General features: G+C 47.3%; 1 protein-coding gene across 2 annotated transcripts; it reads right to left on the reverse strand.

Moving 5' to 3' along the window:
- Positions 1–8,606: 8,606 nt before the first annotated feature.
- On the reverse strand, positions 8,607–12,942 carry Dusp6 (dual specificity phosphatase 6). Of its 2 annotated transcripts, XM_028881190.2 has the most exons (3): positions 12,043–12,939; positions 11,111–11,548; positions 8,607–10,118 (listed from the first exon to the last, which is right to left on the reverse strand). In XM_028881190.2, the coding sequence occupies exons 1-3, from the start codon at positions 12,440–12,442 to the stop codon at positions 9,811–9,813; spliced, it is 1,146 nt and encodes a 381-aa protein (XP_028737023.1). In that variant the 5' UTR covers positions 12,443–12,939; the 3' UTR covers positions 8,607–9,810. The 2 variants fall into 2 exon arrangements, with proteins under 2 accessions (XP_028737023.1, XP_037052690.1); XM_037196795.1 differs by lacking the exon at positions 11,111–11,548 and having other exon boundaries at positions 12,043–12,942.
- Between the last annotated feature and the right edge of the window lie 1,118 nt (positions 12,943–14,060).

The following is a 14,060-nucleotide window of genomic DNA, read 5'->3' on the forward strand; positions in this document are numbered from 1 at the left end:
TATGGCATTTAAAATGTTTTAATAACTTAGAAAATTTTTCTTTTTTGAGACATGTCAGCTCCTGGCAGTACTAATCTACTTCAGAGAAAATATGGGCATTGAAGAAACTGCATAAGGAGTCAACTTTCCTTGTGGCAAAAGTTAGCCACTGGACAACAAAGTATCCTCGAATCAACAGGACAAAATGGACAGACAGAACACGAAACAAGGGACTACTGATTCTTGCCAAAACAAGTGTGGTTATGGCTTTATCAAAAGGCATCTTCTGAGGCCAGGACAATACGGCCCCATCCCTGAAATGGCCTTCGCATCCGGAAAAGGTACGGTGCCCTTTTCTTCAAAGCAGCTTAACAGGCAGAGGGCCAATGGATTCTGTTGTACAATGGAACAGCAGCTGAAAGCTCATGCCTCTCGAAAGTAGACTGGCATTTAATAGAGGGATGTGGAGAAGAAGGGGATGCTGAGATGAAGCCATATATACACAGCCAAGAAGAATGGACAGCTGAATTAAAAAACTGTCAACAATTTCCAGAATTTAAAATCCTGAATCATGACAGGACACTAGTGGAATTCAGGTGTTTCTGGTACGTGGACTGCTCTCACCCAATGTGAGGTTGAACTGTTGACCTTGTGTACATCCTACTTCACAAATGAGTCTGTCAGATACACTAAGCCTATAGGCTGAAGATGATGCCCCAACACTGCGGAGAAACCTCAGGTGACTGCCCAGGCAGCTGGCTGTTTCTGTCAACTCACAAAATTTTTTGGAAGTTGCTTGCATGCACTTCCTGTTTTTATTTTTGTTAGCTAATATTATTCCCTTCTTGGGTCTCTGAGGGAGTTGAAGATTAGTTAGTTATGGTTGAAGATTAGTTAGTTATAGTTGAAAATTAATTAGGATAGAAAGTGCATTAGATACATCTTGGATTTACCAAAATAGGATAGATAATGGAATTATTTTCTCTGATTTGTCAAATACCTGTTTAGGTATTTATTACTTGTATATATTGTATATAGTTATTGTACTTTTGTATATAGTTTTTCTTTTGTTAGTTATAACCTTTTGCTTTTTTTCTTTTTATTAAAATAGAAAAGGGGAAATGTGGTGGTAATCTAATTGTACTGAAATATTATTTTGATTGTATGTTAATAAATAAAGTTGTCTGGGGGTCAGAGCTATTAGAGCCATAGCAAGAGTGTGGCGGTGGTGGCACACGCCTTTAATCCCATAAGATCTCTGTGTGTTCAGGGTCAGAGCTATTAGAGCCATAGCAAGAGTGTGGCGGTGGTGGCACACGCCTTTAATCCCATAAGATCTCTGTGTGTTCAGGGATACAGTCAGCATTGGAGACATATACCTTTAAGACCTAGGGGGCTGTACATTCAGACAGTGACGAGGCAGTCATGTGTTTGGGTATACAACCAATGAGAAGGCAGAACGACATACTATAAAAAAACAAACCGACAGGAAGTAGGTCTCTTTTCGCGAAGCTGGGACAGCAGAAGGAAGGGTGAGATTTAGCTCTGAGCTCTGACCTCTCGACTTTCTCTTTTACATTGTTTCTGTGTTTCTTATTTAATAAGACGGTTGGTTACATCTACACTAGTCAGCTTTTTTTTTTTGTTTTTTTGTTTTTTTTTTGAGACAAGGTTCCTCTGTGTAACAGCCCTGGCTATCCAGGAGCTCATTCTGTAGACCAGGCTGACCTGGAACTCAAAGAGATCTGCCTGTCTGCTTCTACCTCCTGAGTGCTGGGATTAAAGGTGTGTGTCACCACTGCCTGGCTAGCCAGCTTTACATAACTTGTCCCATGTACCTTTTGCCTCTGGGCTTTTACCTTTCTCTATTTCTGTATATCTTTTCTTTCCTCCTTATTCCATTTCTAACTGTGTAGCTGGGTGGCTGGCCCCTTCTTTTCTTGCTCCTTGATTTTGCTCCTCCCAGATTTCTCCTCCTATTTATTCTCTGCCTGCCAGCCCCACCTATTCTTTCTCCTGCCTTGCTATTGGCTGTTCCACTCTTTATTAGACCAATCGGGTGTTTTAGACAGGCACAGTAACACAGCTTCACGGAGTTAAACAAACGCAACATATCTTTGCATCCGTAAACAAATGTTCCACAGCACAAACAAATGGAACACATCTTAAAATAATATTCTACAACAGCCTCCAAGCTTATAGACCTAAGTTCAACCCTCAGGACCCACATGGTAAGAATCAACTCCTGCCAGTTGACCTCTGACCTATACGCACACACACACACACACACACACACACACACACACACACACATACTCACATACACGCGTACACATTCACATACACACTAGCCATGACACGAGAGACACACACACACACATATATATACATTTATGCACCTAAAAACCTGAAATACTTCTTCAATTTTGAGAAGGAATCTCAAAGATATTTGAATGGCATTCCTACTCCCCTGTTAACTCTAGAAAACAGGGGGAAGTAAAATTACAAGAACTATGGCAGTAGCTGCTGAAAATTATGTCATCCACGTAGGACAATGAGATAAATACAGCTAAACGATTTCGATTTCACTCAGGGGAAGCTCACAATTACTTCTCACAGCCCTGCATTCAAGCCTGTTTCATGTAAGACGTGAAACAGGTTGTGTTTACCAAGAATGACCGCCACCCAACCCCACTGCGCCTGTTCTCCCACAAACTTGGTCCTCCTCCATCCAAAGGTAGGTTCCAATGTCCCCTTCTGAACTTGTGTTCAGAAGTGACTCCTGAGGCGGTAAACGTTCCCGCGGCTTCCACCTTGTGCTCTCACTGGGATTTTATCCATGGAACCTAGCCACCCTACTGTGAGGAAATCTAGGTCATGTGGAAAAGAACCAAAGCTGCAGGCTTCAGCCCCTGACCAGCTTCCAGCATCAACTGCCAGTTGACTGAGTGAGATGTCTTAGAATTGGGTTCTCTGGGACTGAAGGTGAGCTTCAGAGAATTTCAGTGAACATCCAGAGAACCAACTTGACAAGAGCGAAGACCACCCTTCCTTCCTGAGCCCCACCCAAGTGCAGACTTATAAACAAAATAAATTATCCTTGGGGTGTTTTGTCATGTACCAATAACTAACAGAAACATAAGGGTCATCCTTGCTATAATTATGGGGGGGGGCTGTCTATTTTCAAAGATCTCCTTCCACACCTTCTTCTTTCCTTCTTTTTTTCTTCCTTTAGTGTATAGAGTAGTAATCAAACTGAAACTACTAAAAAGTCATCAGTGTGGAGCTGGTGGAAGAGCTGTGTCAGTAAAGCTCTTGTCTTACAAGCAGGAGGAGCTGCGCTTGATCCCCAGAACTCACAAACCAGGTGTGGTGGTGTGATTAGCCCAATGCTGGAGAGGCAGAGATGGGAGGATCCCAAGTAATTGCTAGCCAGTCACCCTAGCCAAATTCACAAGCTCCAGGCCATTGAGAGACCTTGTCTAAGAAAGAAAGAAAGAAAGAAAGAAAGAAAGAAAGAAAGAAAGAAAGAAAGAAAGAAAGAAAGAAAGAAAGAAAGAGAGAGAGAGAGAGAGAGAGAGAGAGAGAGAGAAAGAAAGGAAGGAAGAAAGAAGGAAGGAAGGAAGGAAGGAAAGAGAAAGGAAGGAAGGAAGGAGAAAGAAAGAGAGAGAAAGAAAGAAAGAAAAAGAAAGAAGGAAGGAAAGAAAGACAGAAAGACAGGAAGGAAGGAAGGAAGGAAGGAAGGAAGGAAGGAAGGAAGGAAGGAAGGAAGGAAGGAGGGAGGGAAGGAGGGAGGGAAGGAGGGAGGGAGGGAAGGAGGGAGGGAAGAAGGAAGGAAGGAAGGAAGGAAGGAAGGAAGGAAGGAAGGAAGGAAGGAAGGAAGGAAGGAAAAGAGGAGAAAGGTGGATGGGACCTGAGGAATAACACCCAAGGTTGCTTTCTGTCCTCTGTGAATAACTACCTGTAATACAAATATCACACACACAAAGTAGTCAGTATGGATTTGGCATGTTACCTAGGTAGTAGAGTGCTTGCCTAATATGACAAAGACCCTGGGTTCAACCCCCCCAGTACAACTAAAATTTTTTAAGAATGTATTTTTTGCTGGGCAGTGCACCCCTTTAATCCCAGCACTCGGGAGGCAGAGGCAGGAAGATCTGTGAGTTCAAGGCCAGCCTGGTCTACAGAGCAAGTTCCAGAACAGCTGAAACTACCCAGAGAAACCCTGTCTCAGAACCCCCTTCCCCCTCCCCCCCCCAAAAAAAAGGGACAATTCTAACAGAAAAGGAACAGTAGAGTTTGTTGTTGTTAATTTTTTTTTTTTTTTTTTTTTTTTTTTTTTTTAGTTTTTCAAGACAGGGTTTATCTGTGTAGCTTTGCGCCTTTCCTGGATCTTGCTCTGTAGACCAGGCTGGCCTTGAACTCACACTTGCCTCTGCCTCCCGAGTGCTGGGATTAAAGGCGTGGGCCTTTAATTTTCTTGGTGTCTTTCAGGATGTCATTATCAAAGAAGGTGTAGTGAGTCATTTTCCCCCGCGCCTTTGAGAGTTCACCGTCTGAAAACACAGTGATTCGAAGCTTCTCTGTCACAGACCTCCCCTACTTTGTCCAGGTAAGTTGCTGGGTCAAACTGCGGATGCGGAGGCTATTCATCCTTTCCTTTGTCAACATTAACATACAGGCTATAAAATGTTGTTTGCATGGTTGAAACAAAGCAGGACGTACCAGGAATCTGCTTGTCTTCAGAGGGCCCTATGATGTGGGGCAGTCGGAGACCGACGCGGTGATTGATACCTGGGAGCTCGGCCTTGCCTTTGGCCTTGGAGGGTTCCAGTCCCAGTCTTCGGGCGCCCTTTATTTTCACCTTGTTTCATCACGCCAACTCACATCCAGGGCTGAATAAATATTTGTGAATGGTTTGAACTTTGTTCTGTGCCCTTCGATTCTCTTTGGACTTGGAAGGACATTTTAAAAGATTCATCTCCCCAAACGGGACCCACTCAGAGCCAGTTGCCAAGTGAGCGCCGAGGACGCAGGGATTGGATAGGAATGTTTGAAAGTCTTGAAGGATATTTGAGAAACTGCCTGGGAGGAACTGCATATAAATTTACCACCAAAGTAATCCTTGTGAAGCGGTTTACGGTCTGTGGACTGGTTTTCTAAGGGCTTTTCAAGGATTTTTGTCCTCCAGCCAGCCACCATGGGACCTTTCTGTACTCTGCTCCCCTCTATCTCCCATTCTTGTTAATCCTCTGCCTCTTGTTCTGCAGACCTCCACTCTTTCTCTTGCCCTTCCCTCACTTTGACTCCCTCTCACAAATTTTGAGGAGGGGAGCTGCATTCAGAAATCCAGAAATCCCCCACCCCACCCCACCCCCACCCCCAGCAGAGGAGTGTGAGCAAGGGTCAGGGCCAGGTCGGCAGAGCTAGCTAGCAAGAGATCCTTAGGAACACAGGTTTTGTAATTTATGTGGTAATCGGGCCCCCGGGTTGGGCAACTTCTCTCTGGAGAGGAAGGGAAGAAGCTTCCAGATGAACTGACATTTCTCTGGCAGCACACGGCAGCTTGGCCTTTCATGCTTTGGCTGTGGGCATCCAGGCCGTGTAACCTCTGATTCTTCCACTTCCTCGGCTGTAAAAATGGAGGCGCCACTTCCTATCCGGCATCACAGGATGTTGTAAGGAGAGGGACAAGCAGTTTAAAGTAGACAGAGCCTCAGAGGTCAGTTCTGAAAGGTAACAATAGTCAGTGGACACACACACAGGGGAGAGAGAGAGACAGAGAGAGAGAGAAGAGAGAGAGAGAGAGAGAGAGAGAGAGAGAGAGAGAGAGAGAGAGAGAGAGAGAGTCCCCAACACAGCACTAGATGCCCCATATGGGTGGATTTAAATGATCCCCAGCTCTCACTTCCTCAGTTTCCCCTTTGGAAGATAACAATAATAAAGCCTACCTCACAGAGCCATTCTGAGGAGTAAATGCGGTATTACTCGCCACGTACAGTATGTGGTACCTACCTATCACAGACAGTTTCAACCACCCTTCTCATTTTATCCTTTTGCAAGTCTCACCCACCCGTGATCAGAAGGTTGGAAGTACGAGAAGAGCCTTGAATGATAGATAAGCATTCACTCCTTTAACAGACAAGAAAAAACAAACAAGCAAACAAACAAACAAAAAAAACTCAGTGAGGCGGAAAGCCTTGCCCAGGATTACTTCCTTCCTTAGTGAGAGAACAAGAGCTACATCTCGGGCCTTCCAATTTTCAGGTGCATGCAAATCTGCGTTTTCATCCCTCTGAAGACTGGTGGTATTTCTTTATCCCCAGACAAGCCTTCTTCATTCCACTTTTAACCCTAAAGCCTGTCCACCCCACTAACTGCTGCACGCTGCCCTGAGCTTTCTGCAGCACCCACAAAACCTGCAGACGGCCTCCTCTCCTCCAAGAGCCCCCTCCTCCCGCCACACGCCCCGGGAAGGTAGTACTTTCCCCCCCAGACTGGAGGATGGCACAGATGGGGACAGAAAGTGAAGGAGCCCGCCGAGCCGCAGCTGCGGGGCGAAGGTTGCCCCTGGTAACGGTGAGGGCTCCATTCAGGAAACCAGCCCAACTCTGAGAAGGAAAATGATAGCCTTCTTGCTCGGCTCCTTGCAAGCACAAAGAAAGCCGACAGGGTAGCAGGAAGAAAGGGGAGGCTACAGGCGGGGTGAGGTGAGGGCCCATGCTGTCAGTGACAACCTCCCCCCATTCAGAGGAGCAAGGGCAGAAAAGCATGCAGCTCTTTGGATCTTCTGGCCTACGTGAACCGTAAAAATCACCCTTTTAACATGAACCCCTTTGTGGGAATAGAGGAAGCAGGCACCCCATGCGTTCACCAGCCTTACGGAAACAATATGCCAGGAGGAGGGGAGAAACCCCAAACGCTGCAACTTTATGGGGACCCTAAACTCTTCGTGCTCTGTCTCCTTCGCTCAGCCTGGTGACAAAGGCCATTTGCTCCCAATTTATTGGACACATTTTTTTTTTTTTTTCACAGCTTGAGCTGCTTAGACGCGGCAAGCTCCCTCTCCTGAAATCACTCTCAGACACTTGCTGAATGGGCCAGGCTCAATTATGCTCCTTCCACAGGTTCAGCTCACACTGTGACCCTGCCTGGCTTCCTGCTATTCATACGTGTTACTTCCCCTTTGTGGTAATGGCCTGTGGCACTTGGCCAGAAAACATTATTAATTTCAGAAGTGGACTGACAAACAAACCCTCCGTGAAATAAGAGGAAGTCCTGGGGGAGGCCAGCTGTCGGGCTGGAGCCCGGCAGTAGGAACTCAGTGTGTGCAAGTTCGGGGAGGGATGGCGACGTCGGTCCACCAAGGGGAAACGCGCTAAAATTACCCACAGCGCCACCCCCGCCCCCCCTCCACGGAAAAAGAAAGAAAGAGAGAGAAAAGAAATCAGAGGAAAGGAGGAATGAAAGCGCTCAGCTACTTGAGCTGCAGCTGGACAGGAAACGCTCCTTGCAAATCCCTACTTTGAACGGGGCGTTTAGGGAATGCCAGGAACGGAAACTCTTCAGAACTGGATTAACGGGAGCCAAGCTGCACTGCCATCCGTTTCTGCTTTCTGGGTTCCTGCTGACGGGGACACCCAAAGAGGAGCCTGACTCGGTTATTTTTTTTTCTGCAGTTTGGTTTTTGGACTTAGTCGCTTAAAAGAGAAAAAAAAAAAATCACTCCCAGGCAGGTGGGCACAATTGCTTGCAGAATGAAAGGCACTTGCCAATGACATGTTAGAATGCCAAAGAGCATGGCAGTCGTCTCCCGTGGTGCTGGTGTGGAAAGCTCAGTTTCCCATTTCAAAATGATAGAGCTCAGGTGTGAGATCCCCAAATCTATGTCCTAGCACTTCTGACTCTAACACGCATGCCTTCTACCTTTGGTTTATGTACTTCCGTGCTCAAAAAAGTCTCCAAAATAAATAAATAAATAAAATTTTAAAATGACAGAATGCCCGGCCTTTGGCTCAGAAGGAAATTTCAAGTCTATAACTGAGATTCAGTGGGGGTTCTGGCCTACATTCTGAAACCGCTAAACACATAAGCAGACTTGAATTGGGAGAGCAAGATTTCATCCTAAGCGACCACTTGCAAGTCCATTAAGAAAGCCAAGATGCCATCAGAAAGTCATGTGCACAGAAGAGGGAAGGGGGGGCCCATTCCAGCTTGTGCTAAGATAACTTCCAGCAGAACCAGACAGCCTGGAAAAAATGATTATCTCTACTTCCTTCCTAGCATGCCAAAGGATCATGGAGTAGAGGATCCTGCAGGGCAGAGGTTACCATGTGGCTCATTATCCTGGCACAGCCTTCTTTTGGCAATTTACAGATAGCCAAACCTTAGAAGGGATGTACTACGGACTTCATTTTTCCAGGGGAGGAAAATGTTAAGCCTGAACTACTCATAATGCATTATCTGTATGATGTATATCCTATTAAGTCTTCTCGATAAGCAAAATTAAATTTCTGTCTGAAAAACAGTAATAACCTTGACTTGGCTATCACTACAAGCTTTATCAGTCCCTACTACTTAAATGTGTTACTTCACACACTAAGGAGACATTTAAAAATAAAAACACATTCAATAGCCAAAATAGTTATTTATTAATAATTTAAGGTTTTACATTCTTATAATAAATTCCAGCTCAAAACTTTACACCACGAACATCATGGAGCAAGTTAATCCTCCCTTCTCCACAGCCTGATGCACCCCACCTAACAAATGGGTACCCATGCTCACACACACACAGACACACACTTCCAGTTTCATATCATTTTTTTTAAAGGAAAGAAACCAACCCTAAGTATTGCATTTGAGGTGACACTCCCTGAAGAATTTTGTACAGAGGTAATAATATACTGCTGAGCACAGCTGAAGTCTTAAAAAAAAAAGTGAACCCACAATTTTGGTGTCTTCCCAAGATACCCCCCTTTGAGACAATGTAAGCCAAATATTTACAAAGGTAAGGCAGAGTCAAAGTACATTAAGGGGGGGAAAAAATCACAAGGAAGATATATGAAAGATACTTAAGATCGCACCTTAACAAAGTCTTAGTGATAATAATATCTGCGAAAAAGTCATCAGAATTGGTACAATAAGGTCAAGCATGCTGCAAATATACCCTTTGGATTAGAAAAGAGCAAAATTTTCCTTATTTTGTTTTAAGAAGTGGCACACTGCTCTTCCTCTCCCTTTGGACTTCTTCTTTTAAACCCATCAAAGATAAAAACAAACACAAGCCAAACAAACACTGGTCAAGTGATTTTAAGATCAAATATTTACAATGATCAATTAAAAGAGTATCAGTTCTGTTTTTGTCTTCCCAAACCGATACCACAACAAATACAGAGCTAAAATCTCTTTGGCTCCACTATATGCAAAGTTGAATCAGTCTTCACTGAAGACAATATACAGTTAGTTCCAGATGCAACAGGAAACAGCCACTGGAGGCCCTAGAGAACACATGCCCCTACCCTACTTCTTGGCCCTACCCTCTTCATCTGGAGGGACATCCAGTCCCTGCTTGGGTAGGCTGGGGTACGGGAGCAAACCTATTGCCTTGGATCTAGACAGCATGTCCTGTCCTTCCAGAAAGAATGAATGGAGCAAATCTCTCCCTCTGTAATAACCAATTTTGCACTTGGCAACCTTGTCCACTACAGACAGCTGGTGACATTTCTGACACCCGAGGCCACACACAAAGAAAGCAGCCTGCTCGCTGCTGCCCAAGAGAAACTGCTGAAGGAACAAGGACACTCCCAGCTAGGCCAAGTCGGGCGCCTTTCACGTCGACTGCAGGGAGTCCACCTGGTAGACGTTCTGGTTGGCGGGAGTGGTGAAGTAGAGTTGCTGGGCTGGAACGCGGTTGTCACAGGGGCTGCTGAGCCCCAGTGTCCTTTCAAAGTCAAGCAGCTGGCCCATGAAGTTGAAGTTCGGGGAGATGTTGGATTTCTTCATCTTGACGATGTCATAAGCATCGTTCATGGACAGGTTGAGCTTCTGCATGAGGTAAGCAACAGTCACGGTGACGGAGCGGCTGATGCCTGCCAAGCAATGCACCAAGACACCACAGTTTTTGCCTCGGGCTTCATCTGTGAACACAAAAAAGAAAGGCAAGATTTTACTAGACCGGAAAAACCACCCTCTGCGAATGCTCAGCCTAAGATCTGAATTAAGAAGGAACATTCAAAACAATCCTGTGTGGCAGCTGAGCCCTGAAGGCAGGAGAAAATGTATAACTGAGATAAACATGTACGCTGAACACAATGACATATTTCAGATAGTTCCTGTAAAGAGAGCTTTTGTATTACGTTTTCTACCAACAATAAAAAAAATTCCTTAATGTGTACATTCTTTGCCTCAGCATGTGAATACCAGAAATCCTGCAATATGGTCCTGAATGTCTCTCATACAGACAAGCAGACTGCAAGGGTCTATTAAATTATTCTCCAACTGTTGTGCAGCTCACAATGGAGGTATTCAGGCATTTTCAAAGAGAGGGAAGTCACAGGGGACAGCCATGAGGAGGAACAGGATGTCTACAAGGCCTGAAAATGAGTTCCTTTGTAATAGGAAATGCACCACAATGCCTGGAGATTCGCTTCTCTTAGGCTCTGAGCCCATAGTTCTTCCTGCTGAGATCAGGTTACCCAGAGTCTCGCTGTGACCAGCACCCTGCAGGATCACTCAACTGGGTAACATTTAGTATGCGAACTGCTTTCCAACAACTAACTTGGGTGTCCTAAAATAACTCCTGGGTCTTTTTTAAAATGATAAAGCAATTCTAGGATTGGGTCTCTAAGTGAGTGCCTCTACTTAGCTCTCTTCACTCTCCTAACTCTGACTAGAGACACACACAACAAACACGCTGATTGGGAACGGCCTTTTAAAAGTAGAATTAAATGGTTCAAGGAAATGTCCCAAATAGTCCCCATGATCTGCTATGTCAAAGGGCCCTGTGACCCTTTACAAGAAGGTAAACCAGAATTAAGAACACTCTAGGAACAGTAGAGGCCTGCAGGCCAGCTTGCAGAAAAACAGATTAACATCTTCCACTCTATGAATGACTGTCAATTAGTCTCACCTATGAAAGAAATGGCCTCGGGGAAAAACTGGGACAGGTTCTGGCTCCAGTGATCCGAAATCGGGATCTGCTTGTATTTGAACTCCCCTGCGTTCTCAAAGAGGTTGGGCAAATTGGGGGTGACATTCAAGATGTACTTGATGCCAAACTCCTCCAACACGTCCAAATTGGTCGAGTCCTTGGCACAGCCCAGGTAAAGGAAGGGCAGGATCTCCACCGGGAAGGAAGGCTGGCTGTTGGACAGCGGGCTGCCATCCGAGTCCGTTGCACTATTGGGGTCTCGGTCAAGGTCAGACTCAATGTCCGAGGAAGAGTCGGAGCTGATCCTCAGGCCCCCGAGCCCCAGCACTGGCAAGGGCGGGGAGCTGCTGCTGCACGAGCCGTCTAGATTGGTCTCGCAGTGCAGGGAGAACTCGGCCTGGAACTTACTGAAGCCACCTGCCAGAACAAGAAAAGCAATCTTGTAACCAGAGATGCCGTAGTAATTTTCAGCCTCTGAGAACCACCGCAGCTGGGTGCAGGAAACACTACCGAGGCACCCAATGAACCCCCTGCAGTCCTAAGAGAAACACACTTAAGTATGCACCTTTAGGAACACAACCGGCTACTTCCCCCCCCAGGGAACTCTTATTCATCTGGATCCGGAAATGCAAAAAATTGACAACTCCTCTTAATGTTTTGACCCACGGCCACCTCTCCAGTCTTCCGAATCTTAATTTGAAATCAAACCAAAAGAAAGCGAGAGGAAGGTAGAGGTTGCCTGGTTAGACAGAACCCTTTGGGGAGGTGGGGGGGTGGCCAGGGAGGAAAAGCTAACACGCGGACCTAGCTCCCCTTAAGCAGAACGCACGCGGCGGTCGCTACCTCGCCGGCGGCTTCCCCAGCCCGCAGCCCTACACCCGCCAGCCCTGCACCCGGGGTGCACAACATACCTTCCAGGTAGAACGCCCGGCAGCCCTCGTCTTTGAGTTTCTTGAGCAGCAGCCCGAGGACCGACTCCCCACCGGTGTTCTCATTCCAGTCGCTGCTGTTCTCGTCGTACAGCACGACGGTGTCGGTGCCGCAGCGCCTGGTGAAGCGGTCCCGGTCCTCGCAGCGCGTGAAGAGCGCGCGCACCGGCAGGTTGCCCTTCTGCAGACGCCGCAGCATGATGCCCGGGATGGCCACGTTGATGGCCGATTCGATGTGCGACGACTCGTACAGCTCCTGCGGTCGGCAGTCCATCAGCAGCAGCCGCTCGTTGCCCAGCTCCAGCTGCTCGTTGAGCCACGCCACCGTCTTGCTGATCGCCATTTCCGACGCGAAGGGCACGGGTCTGAGCGTATCTATCATGGGGGTCGAGCTGCAGGAGAAGGCGGGGTGCCTAGCAGACGCCCCTCGAGGCAGGCATAGGCCGAGCACGCTGCACGAAGCTGCCGCTCTCGGAGCGGGGTTCGATTCTGCCTCGCCTTTCCCAAGCCGGGGCTAGCGGTTAGGGAAGGCGGCACGGAAGCCAAGCCGGTGGTCCCTCTGCACCGGGCTGCAGGGATCACTCTTGGAGTCAGCGAAGCTCTCTGAATGAAGGTACCCAGTTTTGTTCCTCCCCAGTGAATGAAATCCAATTAATTCGGACTCCGTGCCACTGAGAGGGGAGAAAAAGAAAAAAAAAAGTCTAGCGGCTCCTAATCCTTCCCTCTGAGGCTGCACCTCAGCTCCAACCCGGTTGGATTCAAGACTGGGTTTGCTCACAGTCCCTAGGACTCGGCGAGAGCACACCCCCTGTGCGAGGCAGCTCCTCAATGGATACAAACAGCCAGCGTCTCAATGGATACATTCTCTCCGCCAGCCAATGAGCGCGCTGCGGAAGGGGCTGTTGCCGTGGGGACGGGCCGGCTGGAACAGGTTGTGTTGATGAATTGTTAATGAGTTTGTCATTCACAAAAACGGAAAGGAATTTCCGCTCCGGATAAGCCCCAGTGCAAACAAGCTGCAACTGCGGGCTCGGCGGGAGGAAGGAGAAAGAAGAGGAGGCGGCGGTGGAGGAGGTGCAGGGCACATAAACCAGGGCACTTCAGTTGTCTCGTGTTTCCTTCTGTTGAGAGTTCACACTCCGCGTCGAACTCTTGCGCACCAGTGGTGCAATTAGCAAGCACAAAAGCCCTTTTTCGCGACTTTTGCGCTCTCAAGCTAGCTTTAATAAAACTTGGTGGGTTCCCCCCTCCCCCCCTTTCTTTTTTATTTCCTTCAAACTCTAGACCCGCCAGAGCCCCCCTCCCCGTCCTCCTTTAGATCGTGTGTGGCATTTGTTTGGCTCTTTAAAAAAAAAAGTCTTAGTTCTGTTTGTTCTGATGTTCTTTTAGCCGAGGCTGTGTTGGGGCTGGTGAACTGCCTGGGCTTTAGTGACCCGACCAAGTGTTAAATGCTAATCCAACATCTTTCGAAACAAACTAGGGTTTTGTCGAAACATTTTGAAGCAACTAAGCAAACAAGCGTTTGGTTGTCCAGAAAACCAGTAGCTCTCCAACCCCAGGTTTTCTCAACTTGGGGAGGTGGGGGTGCAGAAAAAAAAACCTCGTCGGCTAGCCTTACACTTTTCTTTTGCTTTGGTGGCATGAGACATTCTGAGCCATTGTTCCGGAAATCTTGCTTCCCCCAACCACAGGTCACCCACCGAGCTCGGGGAGTCGTGCTCCTTTAATGATTTGTGGCCAGGAGCAGGAGTTTGCCTTCTAAGAGGAACCGGTCTGGCAAGGCAGCCTAGGTTAGGTGCCTAGGACGCCTGGCCTCACCAACGATCCCGCAACCAGGGAGACGAGGCGAAGTGCTCCCGCAAGAGCTGCAGGCTGCGGGAACTCAAGCGAAAAGGGCGACTGGCTATTGTGGACCGTGAGGCCGGTCCCCGATCCCTCCTTGGTTCCTACGGTGCCCGAGCCCCGCACAGAGCACTCTAGCAGCTCCAAACGCGCTTGCG

This window comes from Peromyscus leucopus, chromosome 18 (genome assembly GCF_004664715.2).
Source record: "Peromyscus leucopus breed LL Stock chromosome 18, UCI_PerLeu_2.1, whole genome shotgun sequence".
Lineage (NCBI taxonomy): Eukaryota > Metazoa > Chordata > Mammalia > Rodentia > Cricetidae > Peromyscus > Peromyscus leucopus.

Coding starts and splice junctions, on each gene's coding strand:
- Dusp6 (XM_028881190.2), bottom strand. CDS start 12,442: ATGATAGATACGCTCAGACCCGTGCCCTTCGCGTCGGAAATGGCGATC. Junction 11,549..12,042: donor CCGGGCGTTCTACCTGGAAG/GTATGTTGTGCA, acceptor TTGTTCTGGCAG/GTGGCTTCAGTAAGTTCCAG. Junction 10,119..11,110: donor CGAGGCCATTTCTTTCATAG/GTGAGACTAATT, acceptor TTGTGTTCACAG/ATGAAGCCCGAGGCAAAAAC.